Raw genomic sequence first — 13,191 nt, forward strand, 5'->3', positions numbered from 1 at the left:
AACAAAAGAACGAGCTTTTATATCCAAAAGATTTGGCCCATTGTCTGTATTTACATTGAACAAGTGTTTCAGTCTCAAAGATCTGGATTTATTTGCCGAGCCGTTCTCTCACTTGGCTATGGAAAATTTTTCGACTCGCTATTGTGACGTCAGGCAGTCAAATTCGCAAACACTGTTTCGTTTCTTGAACTGAAGTCTTGTATTTAATCTATTTTTAGCTATTGACATTGGTATGAAAACAATGTTTTTGAGTAATATTTTCATTTGTTTTTGTATCATTATTTTATTAAATGGGTTTATTGTTTAGGTTTTGAGACACGAGTTAGACGGTTGTTAATCTAATAAGCATGAAGATCAATTGAGTCGGGGTAACGACATTAAATGAAGGCGAGTTTGTTAAGGACCCACTTTAAATATACTTCCCTTTTTGCATATCTTAAGGTAGTCGAATAGTTTCAATATAATTCTTATATTATTCTAATTTTTTGTCTACCCTAACACTTTTCGGTCATTGGATCCACCACTAAATGCTATTTAAACTGTCATATTAATTTTATTCAGAAGTGTGCATAGATGGAAGTGTCTCCAATGTATATATGTTGTCGATCAGCACGAAATAACGAGTTCGTCCGTCGGGAATGGCCCATCCCAAAATTGGCCGTTTTTTCAAGAACATTTGATTTTTTATACAACAAAAAACTTTGGCCCTCTGGTTTTCTCCAAAACTGCTATAATATTGATAACCTAAACCGAGTTATATTCCTTGTATGACTTCACCCTTCACTACTTCCATATCCGTCACTGATTAGGATGAACATGAATTTAGAAGATAGAATTTTTTGCCTAGGATGCAGAAAGACTTCGGTACGATTCCGCTTAATTTAAGATGAACATTGACTAATCAGGGCTCTTAATTGGATAAAATTAATCGGAAAATTTAAATTTTTTTAAATTTTCTTTCCAAAAAAAATATTTGTTACCTACACAAAACTATTTGGAATGTACATACAATGAAGGTACAGTCTTCTAAAAAGATACTTATCTGTTGCCTATTAAACTTGTAATATTATGATAATCGTTTTATGATCATCAAAACTACGAATTATTACCAAAAAAAAAGATGTATCCGTAAAAATTTCAACTATTCGGAACAGACTTTGTTTTTGTTTATATCTTTGCAGGGATTAAAAGAAAATTTGTATAATTTGTTGGACATGAAAAATATTATACTAAAATATATTGCGTCGAAAATTCAGAAACTCAATGTAAAAGAAATAGCTGGCGTTTGAATCTCTTCGGCTTATCAATATATACTCACGTTTAACCAAGTCTATTTAGAACTACAAGATAGACCCATTGGTTTCGTCGACATATCAAGGATATAACCAGGCTTAGCAAAGTCTACCTCAAATAACTAGATACATATTAGCCTCATTACCATTATTTAAAAGGTTGTAAAATTATTTGAACTCTTTTGAAGTTTACGATATTTCTATCTAAAATATCGGCCTAGGAAAACAAGTGGAATTAATTTTTTGACTCGAAAATAGTTAATTATTCAAAATAGTTTATTTGGTTGACATTTTTTTTTTAGGAATTTCGTACATTAATTATGTACTTAATTAGGAAGATTTTAGCCGCTGCGGCGTTTTGCCTTCTTTTCAGCCCTGCGCTCTGCCTTTTTTTCAGCCCTGCGTTCTGCCCGGCGTTCACGTCTTTCCTTGCGCCTCTCGCGGCGCTCCCTGGCCAGACGACGACGACGACGACGCTCGCGCTTCTTCTTGGAAGAGGACGAAGATGATGATGAGGATGAAGATGAAGAACTGGATTCGGTTGTGGTTGTGTCATCTGAAGCTTCAGTGGTGGTGGTTGTCGTGGTGGTTGTTGTTGTTGTGGTGGTAGTCGTCGTGTTATCAGAGCTCGATGTCGTCGAGTTTGAAGAGGTAGCCATGGCAGTGTTGCTGTTATCCTGCCATGTGAGCAGGACAAGGCCCACAATGGCAAAGGCTAAGATTGAAGTGAAACGCATTTTGGAGAGACAAATGGATTCTGTGACTATTTGGGATGAAAGCCACAGCTTTTATACCGACTAAATGTAATCTAGAGGCTATTTACATTAGACAAGTGTTTTGGTTTCAAAGATCTGGATTTAAGAGTCGAGCCGTTCTCTCGGTTGGTGGCTATGGAAATTTTTTGTCTTTTTAACTTGTGACGTCAAGACGTAAAATTGGCAAGCATCATGAATTGAATTCTTTTATTTAATCAGTTTATGATTGTTGACTTAACTATTGTAACGTAACTTTAATGAATGATACTTTTGTTTATGTTATTAGACACGCGTTAGACAACTAACAATATAATTAATAGGATTGAAGCTTTCTACGACTTCAAATAAAGACGACTTTATTCAAGAATCACTGCAAATATCTCTCTTAATATGAAATCCTGAACTGTTAGGACCAGTGATCATAATTGTTACATGATTGTTTATAATATATAATGTTTATTTTATTCTACAATTATCAATTATATGCATAGATTGAATGAAATGGTTAACATGTTTGAAGTCAATTTTTTTCAAACGTCTTTTATGGTTTTTAGAAAATATTGTTTAAGACATATTTAACAAATTTCTCAACAGTCAATAAACTTTGTTTTGCTAAAAATAAAACAGTTTTTGCGAATTATTTGCTTCTACAGGTTTTTCCATTTAACAATTTGTGCAAAATGTATTTCTAAGGTCCAGAGACTACGATTCTTAGATGTCCTACAGCAAAAAGAAACAAAAGTGTATAGAGAAAAGATTCAATCCCTTTTAAGTTCCATTATTTCTAGTGATGACAGAAATTTCTTTATCGTGAAGAAATGGAGTTTATTGGAAACGAGTTTATGGAAAACAAAATGTGGTAACATAAAGAACATCATCGACATTAACTTCCGAATTATAGAATGACATCTGAATGTGATTCGGAATAAAAGAAAGATTTAAGGATAAAGTGAGAAGAATATTTTAATATATCTTATTTGTTACTGCGAAAATTATATACTTAGGATATACTGGGAATATTTTTTTGGTTATTTAAGATTATTGCCTATTGATTTTATTTTTAATAAACAGAACCCTAAGAAGTCAAAGCTCAAGTTTTCTAAAAATATTTAGCCCAAATAGGAAACAAGTATACTCAAAATATTAAGTCACAAAATGAAGATGTTGAGTATATAAACAAATAAATTTTATTCTATATAAAAAATGTATTGGTAAACACGTCAAAAACGGATTGAAAATATAGTCCAACCTAGTGATATCCACAGTCAGCCAACAGAAACTTACCCTATAAAATTATCACAAAAATGTAAAGCAGTGTCTTGGCTTTAGCAAGCAGTTTTATAGCACTACCTGTAAAAGCTTAATAGCACTGCTTGATAACGCTTTAGAACACTGCTTAGGAAAGCTTTACATAGCTTTCTTACCTAAAGAACTGGTTCCAACGTAATAGTATATCTAAGTTATTTTGAATAGATCCGAAATTTGTTTATGTTTGTTAAATTCTTCTAAAAAACTTGTTTCAAAATCTCTAAAATATTTAGCCAATTCTTGAGGAGAGTCACAATATCTTGTTAATTTATGAAGAGAAGTTCTCTTTTTTATTATTGATTGACGTTTTAAAAACAGCTGCAAATAAATAATAATTGTTTATCCTGTTTTTATTTGACAAACACACAAAAAGAAATTAGTTCGTGTAGTGGGTCAAAAGAAACAATGCTAATTTGTCTCAATGACAATACAATAACAACAAGAAGAGAAACAATAACAACAATAGCACCGCACATGTGTTGATAAATATTTTATTATTAACACAAATAATGCCATTCGTTTGAGTTTGCAGATTATTTATACTGACTTGAAATTTCAATCAGATCAGACCTTGAGATTCCAAAAAAAAAGTAAAAAGTTTACAAATAAAGAAATTTCCCTAGCAATTACATGCCTATCATTCGATTGATTGCGATTAGTAACAACCTATTTGACCGTTAGTAGGAAAACATAAGTTCTATTGATAGACTGGACCGGTTTTTCCCGCTTACAATCAAATGCGATTTGTTTACTTGTTGATGTTGATGTTTATTACAATAGTTTGGGCTTAAATGCTAGTGTTTCTTAACTCTGAATAAATATTACAAATTAATAACCAATTGTCCATTCTTAGCCTCACTGCATGGCCCTTCTAGGATGGATATAATGAGATCCCCCATCGCTATCATGTTGATAAATGGCCGACATGACGATCAACAGACTTGCGGCAAACAAAAATCTCACAATGTTGTTAAAGACAAAAGCACCAGAAGCACGTTGATTACTTTGATCGGACATTATTTGTTTGTAGTTTTATTCTTTGGCGATATTCGAATTGCTCACGATTTGCTTTCGCTCAGGGATCGAATGATACTGATTGAGTATCAAGCGAGCTCCAATGTTTTTATTGCAATATTCTCGAGAAGCTTGCTCTGTCTGTGTGACTGACTGTGTGTTTTCCCCACGAGCAACCAGTCACCCGTCAACTAAAGAGATAAAGACAGGCCTCTGTCTCTGCGTGTTTGCCACTCAGAACATTCTGAGTAGCCAGAAAATTCCAAAATGCTGTGCGAATCCCAGTTCATTTAACCGATCCGCTGTCGTCATTAAGAAGTCGATAATACATGAACAAAGATCTCGAATCTCACTCTCAATGACGTCCCAACTGCATTCGCATCAGAACTTATGCTAATATGCAAAATCGTCTCTGTTTGTTCGAGTGACTTCTCAAAATACTCTCCTTAAGCTATTAGATTGATATTCTTAAGGCAATGTCTTGGCGTTTCTTCAAAATACTTTATATAAAAATGCTTGAAATTCACTTTTGATTTTCGTGTTTGGAATAGAGAACAGAGTATATGATGATCACAAATAGGATTAGGATGGAATGTATATGTCTTGGTTATTTTCTGTGATTTTTCTAAATTTTTATAGAGATGTTTTTAATACAATTTCATTAAAATTTTGTATATATTTATTCTAGCTTGCCAATATTTCTACTTGTTTATGGAATTTCGAATGCAATTTTCATTAAAATACTGTATTTAGTATGTTTATTTTAAGAATTAAATATTGATTTATTTGAAATAGAAAAAAATTGTTTGCTTATTTTTTCAAAATTTTTTTTGGCAAATAAAAGAATAATAAGCAGTTACTTTAGTAGTTTTTATTGGATATAAAAAAAACTTTATTTTAATTTGAAAATATTTTTTTATAGTTACTCTTTTTCAAGTTGAAAATTGTCCCGTAGTGTATTTTACACTATGGTTTTTGACTGGATCTGAACAATAGATTGAACAAATGTTTGTACTGAGAAAAATAAAGAAAAACTTGCCCCATATTCGTATTGTAAGCAACTTTGATTAGAGCTTGTTGTTAATGTCTTGTTTTAGATTAAAGAATCTCGTGTCTTACCAGACTTTTTCTTATGCAAGTATTAAAACCAAAAGTACTTCTCTCTTATCAGCTAAAAAATAATTCAACTTTTCTTAGTGTCTTGTGTACTTTATGCATTTATTTTGTTTGGGGGAAATTCAATTTCGTTTTTAAACTAAATTATGAAATTACAAGTACCCCAACTCATGGTTTGGTTATATACATCTATATCCATGTATACGTGTGTGTGTGTGTGTGTGTGTACCTACAAAAGTAAGTCCAAATAACGAGCGTTTGTATAAATAATGCGCATTGTGTGCTAATTTTTGGCATCTTGCCTACGTGAAGTGACTCTCAAATTGGGCAAAAATATAAAAAAAAGACTCGACGATGCGCATTTTCGGTGTCTCCCGTACAAATAGAACTTGGAATTATTATAATACACTCTCTGTCTCTGATTCTGATTCTGATTCTCATTCTGTCTCTGATTGTGTACTTTGGTGATGTTGTCATACGGCAATTAGTTGTTGAACAAATTGGTAACTAAACGGGACAGAAATTGCTTTGCAGAAATCTAAAAAGGTTACAAATCAATTAATTAACAACAAATTAGTTTTTATTTGTTTGTGGGCAAACTTACCTCATATAACGTTGAAATTTAGGTCTATTGCAGAGATTAGAACAGGTTGCAAATATTTTGCAAACATTTTGCCAAACTAAATTTATAGATACATATAATTTTTGTGGCATGTTTTCTCCAGAAACTCAGAATTGCAACTGAAATGAAAATTAGGAGTCTAGGAAAAATCAACCCAGGTAGATGCAAAGGATGAACAGCTGCCTGAGGATTCTTTTGTCTTGATTTCAAGGGCAGCTGCCTCACCTCACCTCAGCAGAAGGATCATAGATCATGGAGAGAAAATTCATTAACAAACTAAGACTTAAGAGACAGAGTGAGAGAGCTGGAGAAAGGGGATTAAGAAAAAAGAGAAAGATAAATCTCTTTCTCTCAGACGGTTATATTTAATATCATTTTATTTAACTATTTATTTATCTAAAACACAGTCACTTTAATTTAAATATTTTCCGACTCCGTACTGATGGCCTCCAGCAATTGATTAAGCCTCTGGGCATTTGTCAATTTCCAAGTGACACAAGACAACGAAGTGATGAAGAAGCCAATGCCTTGGGAAGCACATATTATCATAAAAGACTTAAGTATGAAGCGATGTTTAGATTCGACTCACCTATCAGTAAAATGGCTTCGGATATTTCATCTTGCCAGGCCTTTGAGACCATACAGAGCAGTATAAAGCCACTGAGCAAACAAAATGAACCAATTAACACGGCCAATGTGATTAAAATGATAACAGGATCGTTCAACGTTCGATAGGCGAACAATATTTGACACCACGAACGTTTATGTGAGGCAGTCATGTGGCTAAAAGTAGAGCACAAAAAGAATTAGGAAACGCATCGAAGAAATTTTAACGCAGAGGATTTACAGAAGAAAAGACATTGGATGTTTTATTGGGATATGCATACATAAGAGAGTGAAACAGGTCCATTTTAAGAAGGGTTTTAGAAAGTGGAAATCTACCGCTATTTACATATTCCTTATCTCAGGATTGATTGATATTTTGCAAAATAATGATTTTTTAGCTGCAGAGTAATTCTCTATTACAATAAACTATGAGTCTCACACACTTGCTTAGGAGTGAATTTTTTAATCGAAATCGGGCACAACTAAGGTTTAACCTCTAAGATATATACAGAGCATTTATATAATTATGATATGATATACGTATATAATAACGAATATATAGAACCGGATTTTCTCAATATCTCAGTTTTTAACCGTTTTGTCACTCCTTTAAATATCTCGTTGCACTTCGTTTTCTTAAGTTTTCTTTTTGACATACCAAGATTGAGCGTAGGTAGGTAAAATGGGAACGGGAACAGTTGCCGAAACGTTGTGTGGATGAAGACTTCTGCTTTCCATGATGTTGCTTTATAGACTGAAGTTGTCTTTGGCATTTTGGAGGCCAGCTGGGATGGCACTACTTATCCAAATTTAGACCAGACGCGACACGAGACGCGTGTCTAATTGGGGGATGGAGCAGCTAGATGCAGCAGCAGCGGCATTGAAAAGCATTGGGGGATAACAGTCTATTTATAGACACAAAGGAAGTGCCACAAACGGAACTAAACAGATGCTCGAGATGCTGGACTGAGTTCGCGCTAACAACAACCTAAAGTAAATGGCTATTTTTAGAATGAGGCAGAAAATAGTTCAATGATCTTCTAACTATCTCACACATTTGTTTCTCAGCCTCACTCAATTTCACTTGAAAGGTGGGCGTGGCTCCGGGAATATGGTAATTCAAATAAATCAACTTCATTAGTTTTGCAAGCGCGAATCGTTAACTTGATGTCTCAAAGTTCACGTTTCGCATGTGCCAAGGTGGCAAAAACCGTCAACGACATCGGCTCAACAACGTTCAACACGCACAACCCTGGCAATCTTCTACACGGAAGCTTCAATTCTTGACGCCAACGCCCCCAACCGCCCATTCCCCGCACACACACACACACACACACACACCCACACACAACTCACAAGTCGTCGAGGGAAGGCTGCTCTAGCTAGAGCAATACTGAAATAATGTCAACTTGACTGCATTCAAGCGAAACGTAAATTATGCAAAATAACGATGTCAAAGTTTCAATATAATGAAGCTGAGCATCAAGGATGCTGCCTGGCTGGCTGGTATCAGATGATGTCCTTCCCACAATTCCACAGTGGGCGATCGCATTTCGCTAGCGAACCCTAAATTGAAACTCCATTTTGAAGCTTTCAGTTCAAATTTATGTTTTCAGCTGCTTATTCAATATTTCCATATTTTAAACGTATAATTTTTAATTTTTTCCCCATTTTGGTTTGCATTTGCTTTTGTACAGCAAAGTAATACTTGGTTTATTTTCTAATATTCAAGATAGATAAGTATTTAATTTTGATGATATAAAATACTCGAAGTTCAGTATTTTCAGTTTATGGCGGTTCGTGCCGAAGACAGAAATCAAAAATAGATTTCCCTAAAAATTTTAAGAAAATCGTACAATTATGATGATCGTTTTTATACATATTCATTAAGAGGAAAACAAATACTTCGTTCTGCACAAAAAAAGACATAAACTTCATAAAAACCTTTTCATTGAAAAGCATTTTCTTGGCAGGTTTTTTAGTTAACATATTTAATATGATATTTAAAAGGAAAACTTTGAAGATTTTTCAAAATAATTTAAACTAAAGCCACTTAAGACACCAACCGAAAGGCTTCTTTTGTGAAAAACCATATCCACGATCTTCTTTTGCCATTAAGATATTTTCACCTAAAACATATTTTGTTTGCTTTCAATTTTTTTAATTTTTTCTCGATTCTGAAACGAGTTTAAGCGATAGTTTTGTTTTCAGTTAAAAAGTTATTTGTTTTATTTCCGCTGTCCACTGTGCGTTCCAAAACTCACCTCGCTCGTCAGGATGATGAATATAATTTATATTGAAAGCAACATGAAATAGTCAAACATTAAATGCCAAACACACACACACACACACTCGCACAGAGACAAACACACATACACCCACAGGGCAACAAGGCCCAGAAGGAAAATTTTTGTGAAACATTTCTCAATTTATCTGGCAGTTGTAGTCATAAAAATCAGTCAAGCGTATGGCCAGAGAAGCTTTTTCGATATCCTTCAGGCGTTTTGCTATAAACAATTATTAACTTTGTTGCAGCCGATTTGCACATTATTGCCATATGTGGAAGGGTCCCTTCCACAAGGCCTCTCTCTTTCTCTCTCACACATTCACTCTGTGTGACAAGGATGCTCCACTTTGTTCCGTTGTGTTGCTCCTCCAGTTTTTAGCTTCAGCTTCAGCTTTGGGTTCTAGTTGCTGCTGTTGTCGTCTTTCTCGTCGTCGCCTTAGTTACATTGTAAAACGTTTTATTGTCGCTGGCAGCTGGCGACGATTTGTTGTATCCTTCCTCCCCTCCACCCAGACACCTTCACCCAATGCTTACCACGATTTGAACTTGTGTATTTCGAAGGGGGGAGGGAGACTCTCCCACACCCTGCGGAGGTGTGTGTGCCGGCGGCACGACAAGACTCCTCACTTGACGACAACTGTTATGCTTATCGGATGCTTGGTGAATACCGAATTTTCGGATGCGGATTCGGTCAATGTTTGGCAGACTCGAGAATGGAGGTGGAGGTGGAGGTGAGGCAAATTGCTGTTGATTGTCAGGCCCAGGCGTGGCGGCGTAAATAACGCCAGAGCTGAGGACTGAGTGCTGAGGTGCCAACTGCCTTAAAGCCAGTCGAGAAAAGTTTCTCCCCAAAACAACATTAGATAGAGGACAGAGGTGGGGGACGGCCAAATGGCCAAACTTCAGGGGCGATTAAATTGAGAGCTGAGACTGTTGGCCAGCCAGACCGAAATCTTATCGCCGGGCCAAAAGGAGAACTCGTTTCGTTTTAGTGCCGCAATCAGCGCTGTTCACTTGCAATCGCTTGGCAAATATTTTTACTTTTGCTCTAACCCCTTTTCCAACCCATTCTCCCCCCCCTTCCCACCCCCTACAACTAATGCGTTGCGAAAGTGTGCCAAAGATGATGCTGCTGACAACGAAATCAAACACAAAAGAAAAGCAGGCAACAGAGGATTATTATGGTGATGCAAGGAGAAGAACCATCCAAAAAAAAAAAAGAATACACATAAGGAGGTAAGGAGGGTAAAGGACTATGGTTTTGGAATAGAGATGCAGAGAAGCCGGACTTCACAAAGTTAAAATTAAATTAGCGTTTTTTATGCAAGTCAACCTACAGAGTGTAGGGTAAGTAAGGGTATGTAGGGCGGACTATAAACTGTTGAAGAAACGGAAAACTCGACTCTTTATGTTGGAAGTGTTCATAAGAAAAATGCCAAGAATATGTCTTCTATAACACTTTCATTATAATCTTCTACTTTTCAATGTTTTGAATCTTTTGTTAGTTGGAATATTTTATAAAGGGTGTCAAATTATACATCAGTTTGTTGCAGTTACACTACACGCATCCTCAGGTCTCTGTCTGTCTGTCACGTTTCTCCTACTTAGCCAAATTAAAATTGCACAGCACCAGCACTTTCTTTTTAATACCCTTTCCAAAGAGTATTTCGGCTTCTTAAAGGAAGTTTATCAGTTTGAAAGACTATGAGACTACGAATTTAAGATTGCATTTATATAGCTGCGTATTCCCAATAAAGTCAAAGAATATTGTGATTAATTTAGAAATTAAATTTGACTATATATTATTTTTTACCCTAGAACTAAAAGTCCAACAAAAAGAAGTTTCACGAAGAAACATAAACGTGTTGATCATTCGATACGTTGTTATCGATCTCCGTTTTATCGTATAGTGTTGGTAAATTGTTTAGTTCTTTAATTCCTTGTCTAACACTCAAAGCTGACTCTTACTGGGTGAGTCACTCCATGCAATAGTTAGAGTTCAGATATAGAATGCAATAACTTTGATTTTGTTAGAGTATAAAAACTTTGGCTACTTTGTTGACGTTAATCTGGGAAAACTTTTTTCCTTATTTTCTTTTTTTTACTTTCCTTTTGTTAGCCTCTCTCTCGCATTTATGCTTGTTTAAGCAAATGCCGTGTTATCGCCCGGCTCCGTGTTCAAGTCCAGCCGAAAGGATAATGCGCGTAATTGTTGTCCCTGCCTGTTTGGCCGTCTCTCTGTCCTTTTTGTGTCCCTCCGGAGAAGGAGCAGCAATTGGCATAAGAAACGCTTACTGATCCAACAGTTTTTTGCTTTTCGTTTTCGTTTTTGCTATTTGCATGAAACGCATTAAAAAGTTACTTGCTCAGCGACTGTGAAATTCAATCTCGTTTAGTCAGATTATATAATGCCATAATCTTGCTCCTATATAAATATACACAGACTAGATGTACATATACGTATGTATGTACATAGGTAGTAGTAAACCGTCGCTTAATGCAAGTTTTATTTTAGTAATTTCAACTTGGCATTAAATCAATTTTCATTGCGACAAATGCACAATCAGCCACTCCGCAACAGCTGGCAAATTGTTTGCCCTCCTTTAGTTAACTTTCGCTCTCACACTCGACACACATTCTGGCTATAACTAGTTGGCCAACAGGAGGGCGCTGGAGAGTGTTTCCACTCCACAACCCTCCCGTTGATAAAGTCATCGTCATCATATTGAGTGGCAGGACGAGCACCAAAAGGCAAGTGCAAACATTGCAGAGAGTCGAGAGTCGAGTGTGCATTATATGAACGAGAGAATGATATGATATGGATATGGAAATGGGTATGGGTATGGGTAAGGGAGGTGCGATAGGGAAATCTATATGTGAGCAGCATCTGTTTAGAGTTCCACTTGATATTGAAGTTGATTATCATTCATCACAGATGCATAAGTAGGAATGCAATTTGATAACTCTCGATATTCATTGTATATTAGTAGAATGTGCTTCAAGAAAGTGAGTTGAAAATTTTGAAAGAGAGATGCATATATAAGTTCTAAATTGGGAAATCGTGATAATAAATGTTATACAATGCCAAATTAATATCCTTAATTACAAGGCATAATAGTTAGTAAGGTCATGAAGCGATTTTCATAGACTCACACATTCGATTGCGGTTAAGTGAGTTTAAGTAAACACGATTAATGATTTAAAAGAGATTCGAGTTTTTAAAAAGATTGCTGAAACATCTGAAAATTGAGTTTTTCATAAATAAATGTTGTGGCTTTTATACCAAATTTCGTATGGAAGAAAACGATATTGCAACCCAGACTCACCTATCAGTCAGAAGAACTGTCTGTTCTTAGCAGGTTAATTTAAGTAGAGAATCTAGATAATTATATATAATCAGCTTAAAAAACAAAGCCATGTTAAAAAAATTTTAATTTAATTTGATTTTTCGTACAATTTACCTAAGGGATTTCATTTTCTAGTTAAAAAAAATAAAACCACAATCAACTGTTTTTTTTTTGCTGTGTAGGGAAATTTGAAATTTCATTTCATTTTCATTTTCATTTTTTTTTTTTGCCTAGAGAGAAGGTAGAGAGTGAACTTTAAAACGCTTATATGGCCATTAAAAATACCGTTTGTCTAGCTCAAGTTAAAGCATTGGAGCAAGAGCAGCAGCATTTCATATTGCCATATGAAATTGCTTGGCTTCTTGTATGACTAACAAGAAAATATCAAAAAATATTGCCATAAAATATACCGCAAGCAATGCAGGAAAACGAGAAACACAGCCCAGAATAAAGGCTTTGGAGATGGGGATGGGGATGTGGCTGTGGCTTGGCATGTGCTGAGTGACACCGATTGACAAGACACAGACATGAAGCAGTCCCCCATCCCCCTGCTCCCCAACCAGCAGCAAGCACAGGAACAGGAGCATGAATAGGGCCTGAAGACACGGAGCCAAGGTAATGGAAAATATTTCCATATTGCAAATAAAGTCATTTTGCTATCAAGACAGACAGCTCAAACTCTCTACGCTTTCCCCTCGACAAAAAAAAAAAAAATAGAGAAGAAATCTATTCCTTAACCCTTGTCAAAAAAAGCAAAGAAAACCCCCAAAAAATAGAAACCTGGCCCTTACCTGACGATGCTGCTGCTGCTCTTACTCCATGCTGCTGTCTTTTGTTTTTGTTT

General features: G+C 35.4%; 3 protein-coding genes across 3 annotated transcripts; all 3 read right to left on the reverse strand.

Moving 5' to 3' along the window:
* Window positions 1-1,633: 1,633 nt before the first annotated feature.
* LOC6639784 (bypass of stop codon protein 1) lies at window positions 1,634-2,046 on the reverse strand. Its single transcript, XM_002062703.2, has one exon. The coding sequence runs from the start codon at window positions 2,027-2,029 to the stop codon at window positions 1,634-1,636; it is 396 nt and encodes a 131-aa protein (XP_002062739.1). The 5' UTR covers window positions 2,030-2,046.
* Window positions 2,047-4,072: 2,026 nt separating this feature from the next.
* Window positions 4,073-4,447, reverse strand: LOC6639781. The gene has a single exon (XM_002062702.4). The coding sequence runs from the start codon at window positions 4,370-4,372 to the stop codon at window positions 4,211-4,213; it is 162 nt and encodes a 53-aa protein (XP_002062738.1). The 5' UTR covers window positions 4,373-4,447; the 3' UTR covers window positions 4,073-4,210.
* A 2,071-nt stretch (window positions 4,448-6,518) lies between these two features.
* LOC6639858 lies at window positions 6,519-6,886 on the reverse strand. The gene is made up of 2 exons (XM_002062701.3): window positions 6,697-6,886; window positions 6,519-6,634 (listed from the first exon to the last, which is right to left on the reverse strand). Exons 1-2 carry the CDS (start codon window positions 6,884-6,886, stop codon window positions 6,525-6,527), a joined length of 300 nt encoding a protein of 99 aa, XP_002062737.2. The 3' UTR covers window positions 6,519-6,524.
* Between the last annotated feature and the right edge of the window lie 6,305 nt (window positions 6,887-13,191).

This window comes from Drosophila willistoni (assembly GCF_018902025.1).
Source record: "Drosophila willistoni isolate 14030-0811.24 chromosome 2L unlocalized genomic scaffold, UCI_dwil_1.1 Seg196, whole genome shotgun sequence".
Lineage (NCBI taxonomy): Eukaryota > Metazoa > Arthropoda > Insecta > Diptera > Drosophilidae > Drosophila > Drosophila willistoni.